At 39.4% G+C, this 23,343-nt stretch overlaps 1 protein-coding gene across 1 annotated transcript in view; it reads left to right on the top strand.

Annotated features, from left to right (window-relative positions):
• Window positions 1–23,343, top strand: part of NBAS (NBAS subunit of NRZ tethering complex) — a 3,380,746-nt gene that overhangs the window by 1,736,225 nt on the left and 1,621,178 nt on the right. The window contains exon 36 of the mRNA XM_044064792.1: window positions 3,976–4,143. Coding sequence (XP_043920727.1) covers window positions 3,976–4,143 — 168 coding nt within the window. The remainder of the gene's footprint in view (window positions 1–3,975; window positions 4,144–23,343) is intronic.

Here is a 23,343-nt window from a genome sequence, read left to right as displayed (position 1 = left end):
TTTTGGGAAAAGCATTTTAATTTACACAATATCTATCATTTTCCTTTGACAAAGTAGCTTCTCTCATGATATCTTAGGCTGTCTTCCATTCTTTATAAAGTGTAAAAGTATTTTTTTTAAGTTTTGTTAAGAATCCCATACCCTAGTATTAGAAATAAAGTTGTTTGTGTTGTAAATACTTCATGTAAATCAATGTATATTTTTAAAACCTGAACTTTCTGGATTATGCCAAGGATTAATAACTTCTGCAACTGAAAGTGAGTGTTTTTTTTTTGTCTTTTGAGCCAAGACTTCATAGGCTATTTTGTATATTAAGGTTTCTGTAATTCATTTTTACTAGGTTTTCTGTCAAGGATGTTTGTGCTGCTATTACCTGTTCTACTATTGTATATTTACCAAGCCACTGTTACTTGGACCTAACATTAAATGCTAAGATGTTCTGTAATGGAAGTCCCACATGAATTCCTTAAGACAATTCCATCCTTTTTGCCTCCATTCTGAGTAAATGCAGGTTAATACTCTTTCAGTAATGAATATACTGCTGATAACTCCAAAGAGAATGGGTATGTAACAGTGTCTTTAATGCCATATGTTTGAAGACTTCTCTGTCAGCAGGGTAGTTGCCATCACTGTGTTCCTGTTTGGATTTATGCAAGCCTAAGATGCAGTAAGGTAGGAATATTCTCCTTTCTTGGTTTCCTGTTGTCAGTTTTGTTTGAAAAGTAATGCAAAGGGGTGTCCTTCCCGCACATTTATGAACGTTTTTTCTGACCATATTGAAAGTGGGATGGCTGAAGAGATCTGGACTTGTTTATCAATAAAGTCAGAATGGTCATCAGTAAAATTTGTGATGCATTACATTTTCCTTTTTCGTTCTATTTACTTGTATATTTAAGAGTAGTTCCAGCTTAAATTTTTGTAGATCAAGAACTTGGTTCGTTGGCAGTGAACATGACCCTTAAGCCATGTGCAAGGGATGCTAGCTGACATGTGTCTAGTGACTATGGGTACTGAGAGTTTTACTTCCAGAGAGAATTCTAGGAGAGATGATCCCATAATTTGAAACATCTTCATATGCACTAAACATGTTGAAGTTATACAGACATGGTGAATACAGGATTCCCATTAAGGAAATCATGGTAAAAAATTTCTCCAAAGCCAACTTAATACTTCTTAAGACAGAAGTGGTGAACTTCATGATATCCATGCAGATGGACACTACAGTTGCGACTGCGGAGTCCTACACAGATGCACTCTATAAGCACTTACACGAGTGCATGGATCGTTCTATCCCAAAAAGAACCAAGACGATAACCAAAAAAAGGAAGCCAATCTGGTGGTCCCCTGCCATAAACAAACTCTACAACAGAAGGAAGAAACTGTTGCAAAAGAGAGTAAAATCCCATGAGTGGATGAGTTCCCTGGTCAGCCTCAGTAAGAAGCTGAGATCCCTTATAAGATCTTTCAAAGCTAGCTACAAAAACAAAATTGTGACTGATTCCAGGGACAACCACAAAGCATTCTATAACTATGTCAGGAATCTCAATGGCAACACCCAGATCTGCTCTGAGTTACTGCACATTGGCATGAAAATTACAGAACCAACTGATATTGCCAACGTCCTGGCAGATAGGTTCAGTGCTAACTTTACCCCCCTCACCCCCTAAAAGGCCCATAACTATACAGGAAGAATGCAGAGTCCCTGTGTCACAACTACGCAGGTAAAAGCTGCACTCTCTAAAGCCAAAAACACAGCATCCATGGGACCGGACAACATCCGAGGCTGCATTTTACACGAACTTCAGAACAAACTGGCTCCCCACATAAGCACCATGTTCAATCATAGTCTCACATCAGGCTTTGTGCCCACTGAATGGCGCACAGCAACAGTTATCCCACTCCACAAAGGGGGAGCCACCACTGATCCTGGGAACTATCGCCCTATTAGCCTATCTAGCCTGGGTCTGTAAGGCCATGAAACGTATCATCATGGAACTTATAAACAAAGACATTGGTAACGTCCAAACACTGGACCTCACCCAGTTCGGGTTTGTGAAAGGCAGATCATGCCTTTTGAACCTGATCGACTTCTTTGAGGCAGTCACCAAAGCTGTAGACAAAGGTAAGTTGGTTCACACAGCCTATCTTGATCTCGCCAAAGCTTTCGACACCATCCCCCATTCTGAAATTATAGCTAAACTCACTAAACTAGGTGTAAATCCCTACATCACAAGATGGGTTGCCAGCTGGCTCCCTGACAGAACCCACACTGTAAAAGTTGCAGACTCCAAATCTGATTTCAAAACAGTGACAAGTGGAGTACCACAGGGTTCAGTCCTGGGACCTCTCCTGTTTGGTATGTACATCTCTGAAATATGGCTAACACAGAAGGCCTTTGGCTAATGAAGTTCACAGATGACTGAAAACTAGGAACCATAGTTGAGTCCCCAAATGAAGTGGACATCCTACAGAAGGGTCTCACTGAAACAAATGCCTTGTGTCAGAGCCATGGCCTCAAGCTCAATGCCAAAAAGTGCATTGTCATCCCCTTTGGTAAAAACTCTGTACCCATGAACTACCACATAGGCGGCAGGGACCCAGGTGGACAGTAGTCTCTTCTTTGATAATCACATCACTACAGTAGTCAGGAAATCCTTGTACATGGCATACCTCTTCACAAAAGGGTTCTCATCTAGGAAAAAAGAGGCCATTGTTCCCCTCTACTCGACACTCATTAGACCCATTGTAGATAGAGTACACTGCCCCTTTTGGAATATACCTCACAAGACATCTGTAGCAGCTGGAAAAGCCACAAAAATACCTCACAAAGAGGATTACTGGCCTCAAACAGATGCCCTACACTGACCGTCTCAAAAAACTTCAGCTTTACTTCGTAGCATATCACCTACTCTGAGGTGATCTCTGCCTAACATGTAAAGCTATGTCAAACTCAGAGCTGTTGGACATGCTACACCTAAAGAAATCCCAATCTGTCCGAGCTACATGCTCTAGGGACCTAAACCTTGTCACCACAATACATAGGACATGCTGGAGGGATAGATTCCTGTTCCAGAGACTTCCCATACTCTGGAACAAGCTACCCATCTATGTCAAGCAAAGTTCCTCATTAGCACTCTTCCAGAAAAATCTTGATAAGTGGATGAGAAATAGGAAATACACCCCAGGGATCACTTCTGTGGCTCTGCTCGACTGGGGCACAGGAAAATAACTTTCTTGGGTGGCGTAAGCCAGGGAACCTTGTTGGCTAGGCTTACTTAGGCCCTTGGGCTGATAGCCTAGTACCAACCTATGAACCTATGAGTACAGGGCATTCAGGTATGATGAGTACAGGATAATCATATATAATAGTACAGGGCATTCAGGCATGGTGAGTACTCCACAACAGAGGTTTTCTTGACTTTCATACATGACAGGCTTGTGTCATGTTTGTTTTGCTTCATTTATTTGAATAAAAATGGTAGTTGGTTTTGGAATTTCATATACGGAGTGTGCTTATGCATGGCTTTACTGTTCTGACTTGAGCTTTAGTGTTTCTTGTGCCTAATAATCTGGTTTCAACAGATATCTGGTGACCCATATTTCTAAAACCTAATGTTTTGGGCTGTGATGAAGGAGCTTGAGAGACAGATATTGTGGAGCCACTACTTTTAGACATTGCCCATTTTCTTTCCTCAAAAATGGGCAGTGTGCAAGTAATAGTTTGATAAGTCTTGATGTGTTACTAACTTAGTTGTAAAAATATATTTTAACTTGTTATACCCAGAAGCCATGCATCATTGGTGGATACTGTCTGCACTTTATCAGTTGCATTATGAAGCAGTTTTACAAACTCAGGTTACAGTGGTACTAAAATAATAATATGCTTGTTTTGTGTTTGAACTATAATCTATATGTCTGGCTGTATTTTGCTTCAGTGCTGTTTTACTTACATATTCTAATTGCTTAAACTAATAGGGTGACAACAAGACTTCCATTAGCAGTTCATCAGACCTCCTACACCGGACTACAGCCAAAACAATGGAAATGTTATCTAGTACAACCACTACAACTAAAGCAGTACTGTATGCTGTTAGTGATGCTCAGTGGTGGAAGAAGTCACTAACATATCTTCGCCCTTTGCAAGTGAGACTTTATCTAAATACTACAGAAATGACATACTATTTTTAGTGTCATGTCAGTGTTTAATGCTTTATTCAAATTTATATTATATTAATTTGCTTTCTAAGGTCCTCTGCAATGGGTAGTGTTTGTGGTGACTTTTCTCTTCAAAAATGTCACTGGTTCTTGTACCTTGGGGAGTGCACTCCTCCTGGGAAGTTGATGCTAGCATGTGTACTCCCTAATATTTTTCATTCAGTTGCATATTTCAGACTTCTAGTGTAATGCACATTTTTGGAAAATTTGAGTCTTAGATGCAAAAATCCCTGATACCATCTAAGTGTTGCCGTAGTTTTTTGATCACATGACAGGACCCTCTCTACATTGTTAGAACATTGCAGTGTTTGATAAATAAATTGTGCACATCCTCTAAGCATTGCTGTGGTTATCTGATCACAGGGCAACTTCCTCAACAGCCAAGTTTGTATTTCATCAGTGAGAGTGTGGAGAATTGTCAAAGATGCCACTTTTTCAGTCTGACTGCCTGCAGGAGAAGGGTCAAATATTTAAAAAGGAAGATCACATCACAAATAGGGGTTTAGTAGGTGGATCTGTTATATGATCGCATGTCAGGATTAGAAAAAAAAAAAGGTAAGTGTTCCAGAAGCCAGAGATCAGCAAGAGCCTCGTATTGAAAAAAATTCTTCCCTGATGTTGTCTGTTGCTCTCGTATGTCATCGACTATATCTTAGATAGTGAAGATCCACATTTTCCCTCCATATCTGCTGATGCTAAGGGGAGCAGAAAGGCCACACCACTGTATTCTGGGATGTCATCACCTCTGTTCCTGTAAGGTGGGATTTTGGAATGTGATAACAGCAGGCCAACTCGCAGTAAGTTAGCCACTAATTTCCCCAGCAAAGGCTGAATGATTGAATTTAGGCTTTGGGAGTATTTAGCTCTTACCCATCTCTTGTCTTCTTCTAAATCAAGGAAAGCTTGGTGTCAGTTCTTGCTTGTGACTAGGAAAATAATGTACTCGCCTTTCATGTCTGAAAGAGTAGAAGTCTTTGGGCGCTGTCTCCATGCTATTTCCTTGGATACATGTTCCAGTACTGACAATGTTATATAGCATATGGGATTGCTGGACTCTGAAGTGCCATCCTTTGCAAGAGTTGCTAAACCAAGGGATCATGTTGCCTGATTGTGTGGTTGATCTGTTAGATATTAAAGATTCCTTGCAGTTATCAAAGGCAGAGTTTTTTTTTTTTTTTTACTTTACAAAATCCAAATACAGCAATCTTTTTATTACAGATTTTTCATAAAAAACTTTGTAGTACTAAGAATAATTGCATTCTACAGTAGGCCAGTCCTTACGTTAATGAGAGTTGTAATATTTAGGACTTCACTGATCAGTTAAGACACCTTTTTAATCATATATACTTTCTGATTTCTAATAGTTCTTTTTTATCTCGTAATATGTAAATATATGCAATTCCAATTTTACTGTGGCTAAAGCATTTAAGTATCTACTTTCCTCACTCTGATTCTGATGCATCAAATAATCCATAGCAGATATTCACATTTAAGCATTGGAAATCAAACATTAGCAGTATGGTTCAAAAATTTCCTGATTCTCCTGCATTTAAAAATATAATCAAGTTTCAACTCTTTCTCCTCCCTCTACCAAAAATATTCTCTCTCTTTCAGTGACCTTATTTCATTTATTCTTTATGTAACATCAAACAAGAAACTCGCATTCCAGAGGTATTTTCTATGTTTTTTTTTCTATTTTTGTAGCTTCATGTGATTTTCTGAATGCTTCCCATCCTGGAGTTATATAAAATTTTACCAAAATCCATTTATACCACTCCTTTTTTAATAGCTATATAGTCTTTATTTATTTTGCACAGCTTAAATTTCTGAACACACAAATTTGTTATATTTTTCTTCTGTGTATTGTGATATTTACCAAAATCTGTAGTTTCCATTTATTTAGTCATATTTCTCAATTTAACTTATTTAGTGCAGATTTCTGCTTAGATCATGTACTCCTAAATAAATAATAAAATTTAGTCAACTATAATGTGCTACATAGTTGTTAATCTTTTTGTTGTTTCTTTTCTCATTGTAAAATAACAGGTCTGTGTTTAACTGTTGAATAACATTTCCATAAAATGGCTAAACATCGAACCTTAACCATTGAACATTAATTTTTTCACCAGGGGAAAGTAACTAGTTAGCCAACACTTACCCGTCTTACACAACGCAGTATTTTAAACCTACCCGGGGGAGGGGGTTGACCCCCCTACACCCTCAAACATGTGGGACTTCAACCCCCCAACTGTGTATACAAACTCTGAGACCGCACTACAGTGGGGAAAAGGGCAGATGGGGAGGTGTTGGCCAACTAGGTACTTTCCCATTCTCTGAAATGAATGCTCGCTGAATTAACATTCGATGGTTAGGGTTTGATGTTTATCCGTTTGATGGAAATATTATTTGACGGTTAAACATAGACCCTTTAAATAACACCTGTTGTTTGTTTATGCAATTAAAACAAAATTGTTCATATTTCTCTTTGTAACTGTCCTGGTAAAAAATATATAATATCCTAGCCAAAGAAGCAGCTACTCTGCTCAGACTGATTTAGTTGAGTTGGACTCTCTTTGACCTGAAAGCATTTACCACACCAAACCTGGCTGTCAAAAACTGCTTCTGTAGGTGTTGGCAAATTCATATTCATTACTTCATTATTGCTGTCTCCTCATTTAATGCCCACTGCCTCTACTTTTTATGCTTCCATCTTGCTCCGGCATCATTGTGTTCTATAGTGAATCCTGTTTTCACACTGTATAGCCAAACGTTTTGAGTTTTAGTTTTAGACTCAAACCTTCCAGTGAACAGTCTGGATTGATTTTCTGAAGTATTGACTGATTTGGCCTTCTTGCAGTCTAGGAAGTTTTCAAAAATTATCTTCATCACTACATTTGAATTTTCTAGTGTGCATCCTTACTTATAATCCTGCTTTCACAGCTTCAGTGCAATGTATTTGATCTCACAAATCCTTTCCAGATTTGCCTTCACTTTCCTTTTGAGAAGCAAGAATTTTTTAATTTTATGGTTGCAGGCACCTTCTGCAGAGATCTTTCAGCCCAGTAAAGTAAAACATGCCATTGCCTCCATTTCTTCTGCATCTGTTTGTAAAGAATTGCTAGAGCAAGGTAACATAATTTTAGTGTTCTTGATGTTGAACAGCAAGACAGGTTTGGTGGTTTATTATTGTATTTTATATTTGTTAACCAGGTAAGCACGCTGGTATGAGCACCCTTTTCATGCACATCTCAGGCCTTAGTGGTGGCATTGATTATAACCACGACACACAAAAAGTGGTTGCAAAATGCAAAACATGCACACACAAAAACAGATAGACCTAAATAATAAACAGCAAAATGATAATACATTGTACAAAACATAGTAGCATTGTGTAATGCAACAATAAAATGAGGAAGAGACAAAAGGGATACAGGAACAGAATATTGGAGACTGAAGGACAAGTGGGGGTAGTGGGAAAGATTTAAAAGTTTGTATAGTTAATGGAGTGCAAGAAAGATGCAGCTTGAGACAGGCAAATTGATTACATCTCTAATGCATACAGTAGTTTGTTTGCCATAGTCTTGAGTTGTTGTGAATTTTGTCTTGTAGATGGACTGGGTATTGTGGGGAGCATCACATTAGTACTTATCCATGCTTGTCAAAGCAGTGACATTGTTTACTCTTCCGAAGATGGTGTTTAAGAGATTTGTGAAAAATAGGTTGTGCGGATGTGCATCATATTGTAGCTGGAATTTATAGCAGTTTTCTGGAGCTAATTTATAAAATGACTTTTCTTTCACTCTTAATGTGTAAGGAGGTCTGATTGAGGAGGGTTTTGTTAATTCTATAGAGTATATGAGGAATGTCTAAAAAGTAGTAGGTTGTTGAGTAGAAGGTAGTGGCAGTTATTTAATAGTTTGTTTGATAATTTATTTAATAGGAAGCTAGCTGCCCTTATTTATTGGTAAGCAGAAGGCTTGTAGTGTGGGCTTAGGTGGATGAAACTGAGGAGTCTGTTCTTGGTCTTCTTGTTGTATGTTGAAGTGCTACCATGAGGAGGAAGTCTTCATGGCATGGCAACAGAACATTAATGGCAGTGGTATGTTTGACTTTTGTTAATAAACAGGGAAGTTGTAGGCCATCTTAAGCTGACTAATTAGTTTTTGGCCTGCTATTGTACATGAGGTTGGGAAGAAAGGGAGTGGCCCAAATTTAGTCCAGGTGTTTTTGCTGTGAAACAATAGGGAATGCTTGCTGGTTAGGGGCTAGTATATTAGGAGATTGTAATGAAAGTTTTTTTTTCTTGTTGTCAGGTAACATTACTGTTGTTTTTAGTGTGTACTTAGTTTGTTTTTGCACAATATTTTAAATCATTCTGTAATGGTAAGCTGATTTCTTGCTGTGAAGCAAATGCCCTAGTGATGACTTTATCTTCTGTGTAGATTCTTGATAATAAATGACAAAAGGAGTTGGCGTAGCACTAAGTCTTGTGGAACTCCAGTACTTTTGTATGAGGGTGCTGTATTTATTTTGCTGATGGGGGACCATGCTTTGGATGAGATGTTAAACTGTGGTCATATCTGCCTGAGTTGGTGGTAGCTCGGCTGGATGTCAAAGATCCCACAGCACTAACTGAAAAAAGTAGGGGTTCTTTATTAAAATATACATACTTATTTACATATTTACAATATTTACTTTATATACAGTATCTACAGTATACATTTCTGCCATATGTTTTCTGTCACAGATACATTATTCTTTTTTTTTTTTTATGCTTTCTGACTAATTTCCACAACCAAAACCTTATATCTGCTGTTGTCAATCTTCACATAGTTCTTGACATTGGGTTTCGTTCTGAATCCTCAGAACCGACTCAGCCGTTTTATCAGCTTGCACGCACCAAAAAAACACTCAAGTTCAGCTGTACCCACGCTGTTCCTCAGCAAAATGCCTCAGATCTCGTTTGCCACTTCAAAGTGCCAGATGTCTCCTTTAAGCTCTCGAGCGAAGCAGTTTTTCTTGTAAGTTTCATCCTCCTTATATTTTTATATGTATGTATATATTTTCTTCTGCTTACTGTAGTTTTTAGTTAGTTCTTTTATCTGCCCCTTCCCATTAGAGTATGACTTCTTTTACACTTTTCTCTACCTTTTGATAGCTTGGCATACCATTTTCTTCTTACCTTTTGGTATTTCTTCAGTACCATTGTTGGTACTTCACTTTCCCCTTTTCTTCAAAAAAAAAGTCTATATACTTATATTTAGTCTCTAGGATAGTTATTATTAGTTTTTATAGTTTTCTTTCCTCAGTCTTTTCTGGTGTGTGTGTGTGTGTGTGTGTGTGTGTGTGTGTGTGTGTGTGTTTGTGTGTGTGTGTGCCTGTTCCACGTAATTGCAGAAAAGTCAGCTAAAGGCACCTCTGGTTTTAAGGGGTGCTTTAAGTGTGATAGGAAGTTGCTCAATTCGGATGGTCATAATTTGTGTGCATACTGTCTAGGACCTGTACATTTACAAGAGGACTGTGCCATATTTCATGGCTTTAGCCATAAGGTACTTGTTGATCAAAAAAACAAATTGAACTTGAAAGGTTTGTTAAAATCGGAGTTTGAAGAATTTTTGTCAGGGTCCAGATCAGAGGCTTCTTCACCATCTTCTTCCTCCGGTCAGAGGGAGAAATGTAAAAAGCGACCTCACCCTATTCCATCTGTATCTTCGGAACCTGCTTCAAAATTGACTAAGTCATCTCCAGTTCTGAAAGTTCCTTTGGAACTGAAAACTCAGTCTTTACAACCTTTGGCACTGTTGGTGCTGGCTTCTGCATCAAGTTCATTGGCATCCGTCTTCTTCACCAGTCTCCATCGTGACACCCAAACCTAAGGAACTGAAGGGATTACTGCCTACCACCTTCCCATGTACCCGGTATTCCCCTTTGGTAGATCCATTTGTGGATTGCCCTCCAAGCCCTTTCTTGGAGAGACATCCTCCCAGGTCTCCCTCCATTTCCTCAGGGCAATCCACGAGGAGCCTTTCAGAGTCAGATATTATGATGTTTGTGGACCAGCTCCTTGCAGCAAAAGGATTCCCATCGGCTTCAGTTCCTAGCATTAAGACTGTAAGTACCGTGTCCACTTCCACCCCAACTTTTCTTCCTCCTTCAACTCCCATTGAGACTTTGGAGCTCATGGTCTCAACAGTTCTGGTATCGACTGCTTTGGTGCTGGTTAGAGCTCTTTCTCTGGCACCAATAGCTACCCTGAGCACTTCAGGTGTTTCAAACCCAGAGACATCCCAGGGTCGTAGCTTTGTTGCAGGTTCTGGGGGGGGGGGGGGCTACTTCGGCTGTTTTGGAGCCGTCCATGCCCCTTAGTGCCTCTGCTTTCATAAGTTCAGCTCCGGCTTCGGCCTTGGAGGGGGTTTCCTTGCTGTATAGTGGAACCACAGTTCCGAAGGAGTAGTTTTTGGTTCCAGACTCCCATACCCCTATGGGGGGGGGATGCCTTCCAGGCCTTGGAGAGGGCATTGTCCATTGTGGCAGTCAAGTCATTGCCTACCTCATCGACATCTGTTTTTTCCCCTCAACCAAAGCTTCCACCAACCTCTTCCCTGGGACAGAGGGCACAGAAGGCTTAAGATCCAACCACTGTGGTTATGTCCTCTTTGGATACCTCTCCAGAATACCCCACTGAAGAGGTTCTTGTGAAGAGAAATTGCAAGAGGAAGCACTTGGACATTCACAGAAGATACTGATTTTGATGAAGGGTAAGGTTCTCCCAAGTCACCCCCCGACAGTGTTTCCTTCGGGGACATCCTAGAGATCCTGAAATAGATGGGTGACTGGACTTCCACCCAACCTTCCTCGGAGGAATCAATATATCTCGAGGCCTTTCATGCTCAATCCTCCACCTGTTGGATTTCTCCTTCTGCTTACGATGTTGTTAAACTGATTGCTCTGCGGGCATGGAAGTTGCCTGATTCTATCAAGCTGATCCCTAAGAGACCAGACTGTATATTGTCAGCACCTAAGGACCAACTTCACTGGGCTAAGTGGATTCCTGTAGATGCTGTGGTGATAGCGACAGCCACTAAGAAGGAACTTGCTGATAAAAGTCCCTCTGTCCATCCCCCTAATAGAGAATCTAGGGCTATGGATAGGTTTGGGAAGCACGCGTATGCTTAACTTACTTTCACCCTTAGGTCATTGAATTACAAGACACACCTCACCAGATTGCAGAGGGATTTGATAAAAGAACTTTCAGATACTCTGTCAGGAGTACTTGCTGAAGGGGTTCGAGACTAACTGACTTCTCAACTCACAACCCTGCAGTCAATATCCAACTCGTCCATGAGGCTGATCGCACATGCTGCCGAAGAGATGATGAGAGCTGCGGGTTCATGCATAGCCATCAGGAGACACACCTGGATGTGCTTATGTAAGTTTGCGGTGCCATTTATGTCTTCTTTCATCAATGCTTCATTTGATGGAACATCCCTATTTGGCCCAAAGTTAGAGAGACTAGCCAGATGTGAAAAAGATCAATAAACTCTTTCTGCCGTAGGCATACACTTTTCCACTCCCCAGTGGCCTTACTTCAGGAACTAGCAGAGTGGGAGGCTATGGTTTAAAAAGTCCAAACTGCCTTCCCAGGACTCATGTGGCATTGACTTCTACCGGGGCAGAGGGGGAGGTAATAATGGAAGATGCCAAGGAAGAGGCAGACGTGGCCCGCAAAATCTGGGTTCCAGAGATTCTTTCTCTGGGAATTCCTATCAGCATTCCTGAAAGGAAGACCGATTGTTGTCCTCTGGATGCAGAGTGGGGCGATTATCCCTGCACCAACATGCCTAGCAAAAGATAACAAATGACCTCTGGGTGCAGAGAATTATAACCAAAGGTTACAATGTCAACTTTCTAGTCCAACCAAAGGGTACAGCCAAAATCCCAGATGTCCCACCCAGTCAAAGGGAGGTAGTGATCCTAGAAATTCAAAGATTGCTTGACAGAAGAGTCATCCAAACAGTCCCACCAGACTAAATAGGATCCGGAATTTACTCAAGACTCTTTTTAGTACCTAAGAAATCAGGGAACTGGAGGCCAATCTTGGATCTCAGCAGGTTGAACAGATCTGTTCAACAGACCAAATTCGGATGGTCTCGGTTCATTCAATTCTTCCCTTTTGGGGAAAAGATGATAGGATGTGCTCTGTAGAGCTTCAGGACGCATGTTACCATATCAAGATGGACAAATGGTCCAGAGGATATCTGCGCTTCCAACTGGAAGCCAGTCATTATCAGTTCAGAGCACTACCCTTTGGTCTCACCACAGCCCCCAGTGTGTTTACCAAATGCAAGGCAGTGGTTGCAGCTCATGTTAGACTGCAAGGATTTTGGGTGTTTCCATATCTAGATGACTGGCTCCTCACCACTGCCATCAGGTGTTTCCTCGAAGAGGCTTGGGACTATACTCTTCAGCTCTAGTCTGACCTAGGCAGTACTGTAAATTCCAAAAAATCCAAGTTGGAGCCCTGCTAGCAGATAGAGTTCATCGGATCATATGTAAACACAATTGTGAACATTGCATCCCTACGCATATAAAGACTTCAAACAATAAAATATCAAGTCAGAAAAATTGTTCACAATAACAAAGTAAAAGCAAAGATTCCTTTACAAGCTGTAGGATTCATGGCAGCTTTGATCACTCTAGTTCCACTGGCAAGATATCACAAGAGAATCCTTTAGTGACATCTCATTTGATCACAGTTACCAATTGTTGCAAACAGGATTTTTAGTGGTGGCTACACGCCAATGAAATTCTGATAGGCCGTCCTTTTGTTCCTTCTCTACACCAAGACATAGTGACCACGGATGTATCCCACATAGGTTGGGGGCATTATATGGGACAGACAGTCCAGGGCACTTGGTCCCATCTAGAGGCCAATCTGCATATCAGCGTTCTTGAGATGAGGGTACTGTTAGAGTTGCAAGCTTTCCACCCAACCCTCCCCCCAGGGACAATTGCAGTCCAAACAGACAACATTGGCAGTAGTCTGGTACATCAACAAGTGAGGGAGAACCAGATCCTACCCCCTCTGTCAGGAAGCTGTCAAAGTTTGGCAATGGGCAATTTCATCTGACTGTTTTCTCATTGCAACGCACATTCTGGGGAGCTGCAATGTGATTGCCGACAAACTGAGCAGGAGTATTCTAATGCCTCACAAGTGGTCTGTCAATCTGTCTGTGGAAAAGATATTCCGTCAATGGGGCCAGCTTTGCCGCAACCTATTTGCCTCCCCTTGGAACACCAAATGCAGCAGCTACTTTGCCCTGATCCCCCCTCTGGGGGAGTCACCGAGATGATGCTCTTCTTCACAATTGGCCCCCTGGTCTACTCTCTGCAATACCCCAGTTCCTCTTTTACCCCAATTCCTGAATAAACCCATCAGGTCGAAGAACAAGATAATCCTCATTGCTCCATTCTGGCCTCGACAAATCTGGTTTCCCTTTCTTTGGCCTCACCTAATTTAGAAACCCTTAAGTATAGATCTGACTCCAAACCTGTTGTCCCATTCTGATGGAATGGTTCACCTGAATCTGCAAAACCTCAAGCTCACTGCATTGCTTCTCCAATTTCCATAATCGCCAGGCATTCCTCTCTCCGTTCCCCAACTCAACGAATCATTTTGGGTAGTCACAAGCCCTCCACAAAAAAATTGTACCTCAGCAAATGGCACAAATTCTGTCTGTGGATGTCTAAATGTAATACTGTTCCATATTTAGCTCCAGTTGACAAGGTTCTAGACTTCTTGTCAATGTTTTTGAAGGAGGAGATTCAGAATCTACCATTCAAGTACATCTAGCTGTGATCTCCAATTTGCATATCAGTGGCTTGTCTTTGATGTCCCATGAACTCTGCAAAGCCTTTTTGAAGGGTTCCATGATGCTCAGACCCCATACAAGTAACCTTCACCTCCTTGGGACCTAAATTTAGTTCTGCAATCACTAGTTTATCTCCATTTTGAACCTTCAGATAAATGCGATTAAAATTCCTCTCTTGGAAAACATTGTTCCTGGTGGCGATCACTTCAGCCAGGAGAATCTCAGAGATTCAAGCTGTATCATGTAAACCTCCTTATATATTTTTTTCATAAAGACAGGGACCCTTTGAGTACTAATCCTTCCTTTCTGCCCAAGGTGGTTTCAGAATCCAACCTTAACCAGACTATTCAACTTCTAGATTTTTCCCCAGTTATACTAACAAAGGTGAATATTATCTCCATTTATTAGATGTTCATAGACAACTCTGCTTCTATTTAAACCTAGTTGAGAAATCAGATCAGTTTATTTCCTTTTCTTCAGTGGCAAAAGGGAAACCTGTGTCCAAAATTACCCTAGCTAAGTGGATCAAGGACCATATTACCTTTGTCTATAACAAAAGCAATTTACCACTACAAAGGCCAGTAAAGGCATACTCCACCAGAGCAGTAGCCACATCTGTAGCGTTTCATTCCATAGTTTCCTTAGATTACATTTGCACAGTGGCTACTTGGGTTTCTCCACATACCTTTGTTATGCATTACAAACTGGATATGGTCTCTAGGGGAAGGGCATTCTTCAGCTTTATGGTCCTAAGGAATATTCTTCCCTGAGACCTCCCAAGATTTAGGTTGCTGGGGATTCTGTCCCACTGTCAAGGGCTATGTGAAGATTGACAACATCAGATAAAGAAGTTATGTCTTACTATAACATTCCATCTCTGCTGTCAATCTTCACATATCCTTGACATGCCCCCCTCTTTCCCCCATCCTAAGGTTTCTGTAGGTGGATCGGACCCCTCTGCATCAGGCGTCCTCTACTCTGGATTCAGATAAGGTCTCTCTCTTCTTTTCTCCTTTTATGGTGGTGCTCGTCTGTCACTTGCTTATGCAAATTCGATCTGAAGTATTTTGCTGAGGACCATTCTGGGTAGAACTGAGCTTGAGAGTTTTTTGGTACAAGCGAGCTGGAAAAAATGGCTGCGTCAGTTATAAGGGTTTGGAACCTATGTGAAGATTGACAACACTTATGGTAAGGCGTAACTTCTTTATAGCCAAGTATCATTTTTGGGTAAACAGAATTTCTTTCACCCTTTGACTCCAAATTATCCATACAATACAAAACATTTTCTATCAGTTTTCTTGACATAATTTTTACTTTTCTTCTGTAATATCCAAATTCTATTATATCCATATTTATACTATTTACCTCTTTAAATCCCTCCACACAGATGCAATCTAAAATCATTTCCCATAATCTTTTAACTCTTTTACATCCCAAAAACACATGCTCAGCAGTTTCAAATTCTCCACAATCCAAACACATATTTCCCATCACTGGTAATTTTTGTATTGTCAGTCTCTATACAAAATCTTGGCACTCTATCATTTCTTTACATCTTATTCTTGTATCACATTCCTTATTTCTTTATGCAGCACTTTCCATGGATACATACGAAAATACTTTTCCATAATGTTATTTTATCATACTTTTCTTCCCCTTTCAGTCATTTTCTCATCCCTTTTCCATACCATGGTTTTATCTTGATAATTCTCTATTTCTTTGTTACAACAAACCCTTCTTCTTTCTGAGTTTAATTAGACCATTATATTTTATATGTTACACTTAATTGTGAATTCAAAGTGAACCATCATTATCTTTTATGCATTTCATTACTTTGTACAAATTCAGAGATGTGCTATACACTATCAGATTCATCAATCCTATTCCACACTTTTCTTTTCATTCCAGTAATATCCCCCTTTTAACTGGATTTAACCTAGAACTGCAAATGAAGGAAAAATTAATATTATATACTTCTTTTATATACTTCTTTTTCTAAAGTCAATGGCAAACTACCCCCCCCCCCCCCCCCCCCGCTAAATATGCAATTTGTGCTAACAAAATAGAATTAATCATTGGCAAAGAAAATAAGGGACTCAGAAATTCAAGGATATAATTGGTATGGTAGTCAGGAAAAGCTGGCTCTATTTGCAGATTATATTATTTTATACATGACAAAACCAGAAAGGGACATTACAGAGTTGTGGAACATTTTACGACGGTTTCAAATCTTTTCGAGAGACAAAATTAATGAAGCTAAAACAAAGGCAGTAGCTGTAAATTATGTACCCACACACAAATTGGTCCAACAGTATCCATATTTATGGGCACATGATGAAGTATTTAGAAGTATGAATTAGAAATGATTCTGTTGTGGCAGCTAAGGATATGTGAAAAGAGACTAAACAGAAGATAATATAAAAATTGAGAAACTGGAAGCTTTGTTGTATGGATATGGGTACTAAGATGCAAGCAATTAACATGTTTTTAGTTTTAGTCTTATACACAGGTCAGGCATACTTTTATCAACCAGAGGAGAAGCTGTGGGTAGCAATCAAAAAAGAGTTGAAGGATTTTATCTAGGAAGGAAGGACAGCGAGTGTCAAATGGGATAAGCTGATTATTCCAGTAGAACAAGGCGGTCTAAGATTACCCAATTTGAGAGGATATTTTAGACCAACACAGTTAAGGCTCTTATACATAGCACAAGCAGGAAACTATAATTCAAATTGGAAAGGAATGATGATGATACAGGGGAAGCTCAAGAAATAAGGAGAGACTGGGATTCTGAATGCAGACTTGTAAGGAAAACAATACAAATCATACAGAGTATTATATTCATAAAATAGCAGGGAGTATTCCAAGAACTAAACCAACACGAGAATGGAGAAAAGAGATTCTGCCGATAGGGATGACTGTGGTTAGAGATTCAGATAATAGGCAAGAGGGGATTGGAATTTATTAGAGAAAATTGACAAAGGACCCAATGTATTGAGAGCAAATAACTAGAAAGGGAAAGGTAATAGAACAGGAAGAGGCCAAGAATGTATTTGAACTGCAGGTTAGAGATTGCCTTCCATATCAAGGATTGATGTCTGAGTAAAGAGGAAAGAGAAAGAAATAGGGGGGTCCTAAATGAAAGACCAGCACTAGGAGAGTTTTTAATAGAATCTAGAACAGAAGCTGCCATTAAAAAAAGAATAATTAGTTGACTATAGAAAATATTGTATGATAATTGTAAGAATCAATCAGAGGAGCTTAGAAAGGATTGGAAAGAGAGATTGGACAACTAATTCACAAAGGAGATATGTATATCTTCCAAATATGCAACAAAGTAGGGTTTTTGCCTGGAAGTGTTTATATAGGTATTTTTATACCCGAAAGTAGACTCAAAGAATTTTTTCTCAGGTGGATAGCAAATGTTGGAGGTCTGACAGCAAGAAAGAGGTGGCTGAGAACATATTTTTTGGAAGTGTAATGAGCTGGCAGACTTTAGGGATTCCCTGCAAACCGCTTTGTTGGAGATGCTGGGTGATGATTGGGGAGATGATTTTTTTGAGCTATGATACAGACTCAGAATGGTCTAGACATAGTAAAGCCTTGCTGAGTCTAATTATGGTAGCTGCCAAAAAAGGAATTACTGGAAAATGGAAATAAAAGTCAAGACCAACTTTACTAGAAGTAGCGAATATAGTAACAGAGATAAAACAACTGGAATTGGGTTCTTTAGAAAAGGGACGGAGCAAACTACATAGAAAAAATGGGAGTTGTGGGAAGAATATATGCAGAGAAGGAACGAGGTTTAAGAGGCAAGATTTGATTGAGCCATATAATGCTTAACTTTCAATGACTGGATAGATTATAAGTGATGTATAATGTTTGAACTACAGTTGTTTCAATGGTGTCTGTGATGTATAATATTTGCAACTAAAGTGGTGTCAATGTTCATTTTTCATTTATATAAATATAAGATTGCCTATGTCATACGTAATAATTTAATAAAGATGTTTATTGAAAAAAAAAAGAGTTAAGTTCCCCTTTTTATGAAACTATAATGTAAACGATTTCTAAAATAAACACCTATTTTTCATTTCCTGTAGTTTTTCATTCCATACTGTTTGTATAATGTCTTGTTTTCCAAACCACATTCCAAGAATTTTTTATTTTTGTCATATTAAAATTAATTCCTCCAATCATATTTTCAGATCCCAGTTTTTGATTTTTTTTATTTATTGAAAATGCTATTACTTTAATAGTTTCTTGTAATTATTTTATCACCTTACTCATACGTACCTGATTTTTAGTAATAACAACGGTATTGTCTGCATTTGATAGCATAATCGGTATCTTTATGCCTTCATTCAAAGTATATCTCATCAGTTCCATGCTTCTATTTATCTGTATAGAGATCATGTCCATTGCTAACACAAATAGTATACTACTGACAGAACCCAGACTGTAAAAGTAGCCGACTTCAAATCCAGCTTCAGACAAGTGACAAGTGGAGTACTTCAGGGTTTAGTCCTGGGATCGCTCTTGTTTGGCATCTGCTTTTCTGAAGTACAGGCCAACACTAAGGGACTCTGGCTAACAAGGTTCACAGATGACCGCAAACTGGGAGCCATTATTAAATCCCCAAATGATGTGGATATTCTACAAAAGGGCCTTACAGAAACAGATGCTTGGTGCCAGAGCCATGGGCTCAAGCTCAGTGCCAAGAAATGTATAGTTATCCCCTTTGAGAAAAAACATGTACCCATGAATTATCACATAGGTGGCAGTACACTAACCATCGAAAGTGTAATAAGAGACTTAGGGACACAGGTGGACAGTGGTCTCACCTTCGATAACCACATTGCCACAACAGTCAGGAAATCATTCTATTTGGCACACCTCATCACTAAGGGCTTTTCATCCAGAAAAAAGGAGGTCATTGTCCCACTGTACTCATCCCTCATTAGACCCATTATAGAATACAACGCCCTGTTTGGCATGTACCTCTCAAGACATCTGCAACAACTGGAAAGGCAGTAGAAATACCTCACTAAAAGAATCGCAGGCCTAAAGCAGATGCCCTATGCTGACCATGTAAAAAAAAATCCACCTATACTCTGTCGCATATTGTCTACTCAGAGGCGATCTCTGCTTAACATACAAGGCCATGTCAAACCCAGAGCTGTTGGACAAGCTACACTTAAAGAAATCCCAATCCCTCAGAGAGACAAGCTCCAGGGATCTAAACCTTGTCATCACAATGAACAAAACATGCTGGAGGGATAGATTCCTGACCCAGAGACTCCCCAGACTCTGGAATAGACTGCCTGTGCATGTCAAGCAGAGCACCTCTTTGGCCCTCTTCAAAAAAAACCTTGATGATTGGATGGGAGATAGGAAATTCACCCCGGGGATCACGTCAGTCACCCTGCTAGACAGGGGTCCAAGGAAGTAAATAGTGTGGGAAGAAATAGCCCGGGAATTGTTATGGCTAGGCTTGTATAGGCTCTAGGACCAATAGCCTAGTACCACCCTATGAATTGAAAGGACAACCTTGTCTAAATCCTTTCTCAAGCTGTATATCTTCACTAAACCCCCAGTTTACTATTGATTTGATTCTGTTATACTGATATGTTGTAATGCAAACTTTTTTTTTTATCTTTTCACTTGTACTACAACAGAAGGAGGAAACTGATGCGGGACAAGGTGAAGTCCCAAGACTGGAAAAACTCCCTTATCAGCCTCAACAAAAAGCTGAGATCCCTCATCAAATCCTCTAAAGCTAGCTATGAAAACAGAATTACAGCAGATAGTAAAAAGACAACCACAAGGCCTTCTATAGTTATGTAAAGAATCTCCATGGCAATACCCAGATTTGCTCTGAGCTACTGGACAATGGTACCTTCTATACCAAGCCAACAGATATTGCCAATATACTGGCCGACAGATTCAGTGCCAACTTTACCCCTCTCTCCCCCCTAAGGGACCATTCACATTACCAGTAGATTGCCAGGCACCCGGTATTACTGCTGCACAGGTTAAAACAGCACTGTCCAAGGCCAAGAATACAGCTTCTATGGGACCTGACAATATCCCTGGCTGTGTTCTACATGAGCTACAGAGTGAACTGGCACCTCACCTGTGTGCCCTTTTCAATCACAGCCTCACCTCAGGCTTTGTTCCTACCAAATGCACACTGCTACAGTCATCCCTCTCCACAAAGGAGGAGCGACTACAGACCCTAGGAACTATTGCCCCATTAGCCTGATAAGTCTGATATGCAAAGCTATGGAATGCATCATCATGGACCTAATAAGCAAGTATATAGAGAATCTCCAAACTCTGGATCCCACACACTTTGGTTTTGTCAAGGGTAGATCATGCCTGCTCAACTTGGTCAACTTCTTTGAGTCAGTCACCAGAGCTGTGGATGAAGGCAAGGTGGTTCATACAGCCTACCTTGATCTGGCCAAGGCATTTGATACCATTCCCCACTCAGGAATCTTAGAAAAACTCACTAAGCTAGGCATCAACCCCTATATCACTAGGTGGGTTGCAAACTGGCTCACAGGTAGAACCCACAGTGTGAAAGTAGCTGACTCCAAGTCAGACTGCCGACCAGTCATGGGTGGAGTCCCACAGGGTTCAGTCCTTGGTCCTCTTTTGTTTGGTATCTACTGAGACTAACGACTCATGTCAGAACGATGGCCTTAAGCTCAATGCCAAAAAATGTGTCGTCATCCCCTTTGGGAAAAACCCGGTTCCCATGAATTACCACATCGATGGTAGTCCACCGAACACAGAAGGCGTTATAAGAGATGTGGGAACACAGGTTGACAGCAGCCTCTCTTTTGACCACCATATTGCCACTGTGGTCAGAAAGACCTTCTATGTGGCACATATCATTACTAAGGGTTTTGCATCCAGGAAGAAAGAGGTCATTGTCTCCCTCTACTCTTCCCTCATTAGGCCAATCATTGAGTAGAATGCCCCATTTGGCATGTACCTCACTAAACACCTACAACAACTGGAGAGGCCGCAAAAGTACCTCACAAAGAGGATACTGGGCCTTAAACATTTGTCATATATGGACAGATTAAAAAAACTCCCAACTATTCTCCCAACTAGTCTGCTTGATTTACAGAGCCATGTCTGACCCAGCTCTGTTAGAAATGCTACATCTGAGGAAATCCCAATCCCTCTGCACCACACTCTCCAGTGACCTCAACCTCATTACCACAATCAACAGAACATGCTGGAGGGACAGGTTCATAACCCAAGGACTACCCAGGCTATGGAATAGACTTCCCATACATGTCAAGCAGAGCACCTCACTGGCCATCTTCAAAAGAAATCTTGATGAGTGGATGGGAAATAGAAAATTCACCCCAAGGATCACTCCAGTGGCTTTACTCGACAAAGGCACTAGGAACTAAGGTCAGGTGGCACAGTGCCAGGGTAATCCTATGGGCTATGCTTGTAAAGGCTCCAGGGCCATTAGCCTAGTACACACCTATGAACCTATTATATACTTTAAATATTTCTTATAATACTGAATAATGAATTGAATCAAAAGTCCTACTTAAACCTCCTGGTATGAATTTTGCATATACATTTCTGTGCATTATACCATCTACTTTTTCCCCTAATTATCAGTAATAAATACTGAGCCCTTTTCCTTTTATACTATATGCATATCCTTTTATAATCTTACATACATTCTTCTCCATTTTTTTGTAAAATTTTCATGAAAATTTTGTGATCTGTATTGTTTAATACTATTGGCCTCCAATTTTGTAATTCTCGTTTATCAACTTTTTTCTGTATAAACCTAACCACTCTTACACAAATCTTTATACATAAACCCTTTATCTGACAACTCATTTAATATATTGGAAGCCATTCTTTTTGTACCACTGTCATATCTTTATACATTCTATATTGAATACCATCCAGTCCTGCCGCTGAATCTAGATTCATTACTTTCAAAACATGCTGTAATACTTCTGTCATTAGTTTTTTTTTCTAAATCTTTATTATGTCTGTTGGACAATGGATAAACTTCCCATTCCTTACTAATTTTCATTCTCCGTTCTTCACATAATATCTTCATATAGTCTTTTCTATTTCCAGGATTTTCTCTTGCATATTATATACTTTAACCAGTGAATCCTTCACTTCTCTCATAACACTGTTTTCTGTTTAACTATCTTATTTAGGTACGCTGCTTTTTTTTTCCCCTTGGAAAAAAGTATCTTTTCTCGTACAACAAATATTCTGTTTTTTCTTATTTCATTCATAAAATTCTTGCTCATTCATAATACCGTTTTGATCATTCCTTTCCAGTCAGTAGCATCCTTATTTACCTTCTTATATTTTATCTTATCCATATTTATTTTTTCCATGTTATATAACATTTTTTATTCTTCTATTTAAAACTTAACCACCATTTAATCCCTATCCTATTTTAATGCACTCAAAATTTCCTTTTATCTCCACTCAAATTGCCCTCTGATCTGAAAACTCTGTCATCAGAACACCTTCTTCCACAATTGATAAACATTCTGATACCAAAAAAATAGTCTGCTTCAGTTTTCTTTTCTGCTCTTTTATAAGTCCATGTACTTAGATTCCAAATCTTTAATTGCCCTCATTTTATAATATCACATGCTAACTTAACATCATATGATTTATTTTTTGTAATCTCAAGTTACAGTTAAAATCCCTTGCTATGATAACTTCCATATTAATTGTTACATATAGAATATTTCTAAATGTCTCTTTTCTCTCCTTTTTATTTACATAAGCATAGATAGCCATACTTCTAAATACTTGATCTATCCATCTTACATCAGCAACAGCAGTTCTACCTGTTATAACAATGGTAACATCTAAAAGTTTATTGTGTCGCTATACAAAATAAGAATTCCAGAACAAGTGTCCTTCCCAAAATTCCAAATAACATTTTTCCCTACCATATTTCTGCTGGATATCCTTTTGTTTGTGATAAAAATCTGACATCTTCTAAGATAATATCTTATTCTTGTTTTTTACACCATTCCAAAATTCTTATTTTTCTTTCTAATTTCCTGAAACTGTCAACATTAAGGGTTAATACTTTACAAGTAATTATTCATTGATATATGTATATGTATGTGTATATATATATATATATATATATATATATATATATATATATATATATATATCTGTGTGTGTGTGCGTGTGTGTGTGTGTGTATTCATACTTTCCCTTTCTTTTT

Source organism: Protopterus annectens, chromosome 1.part0 (assembly GCF_019279795.1).
Source record: "Protopterus annectens isolate FY-2018-M chromosome 1.part0, PAN1.0, whole genome shotgun sequence".
NCBI lineage: Eukaryota > Metazoa > Chordata > Ceratodontiformes > Protopteridae > Protopterus > Protopterus annectens.
This window is presented reverse-complemented; position numbering and strand designations above follow the sequence as displayed.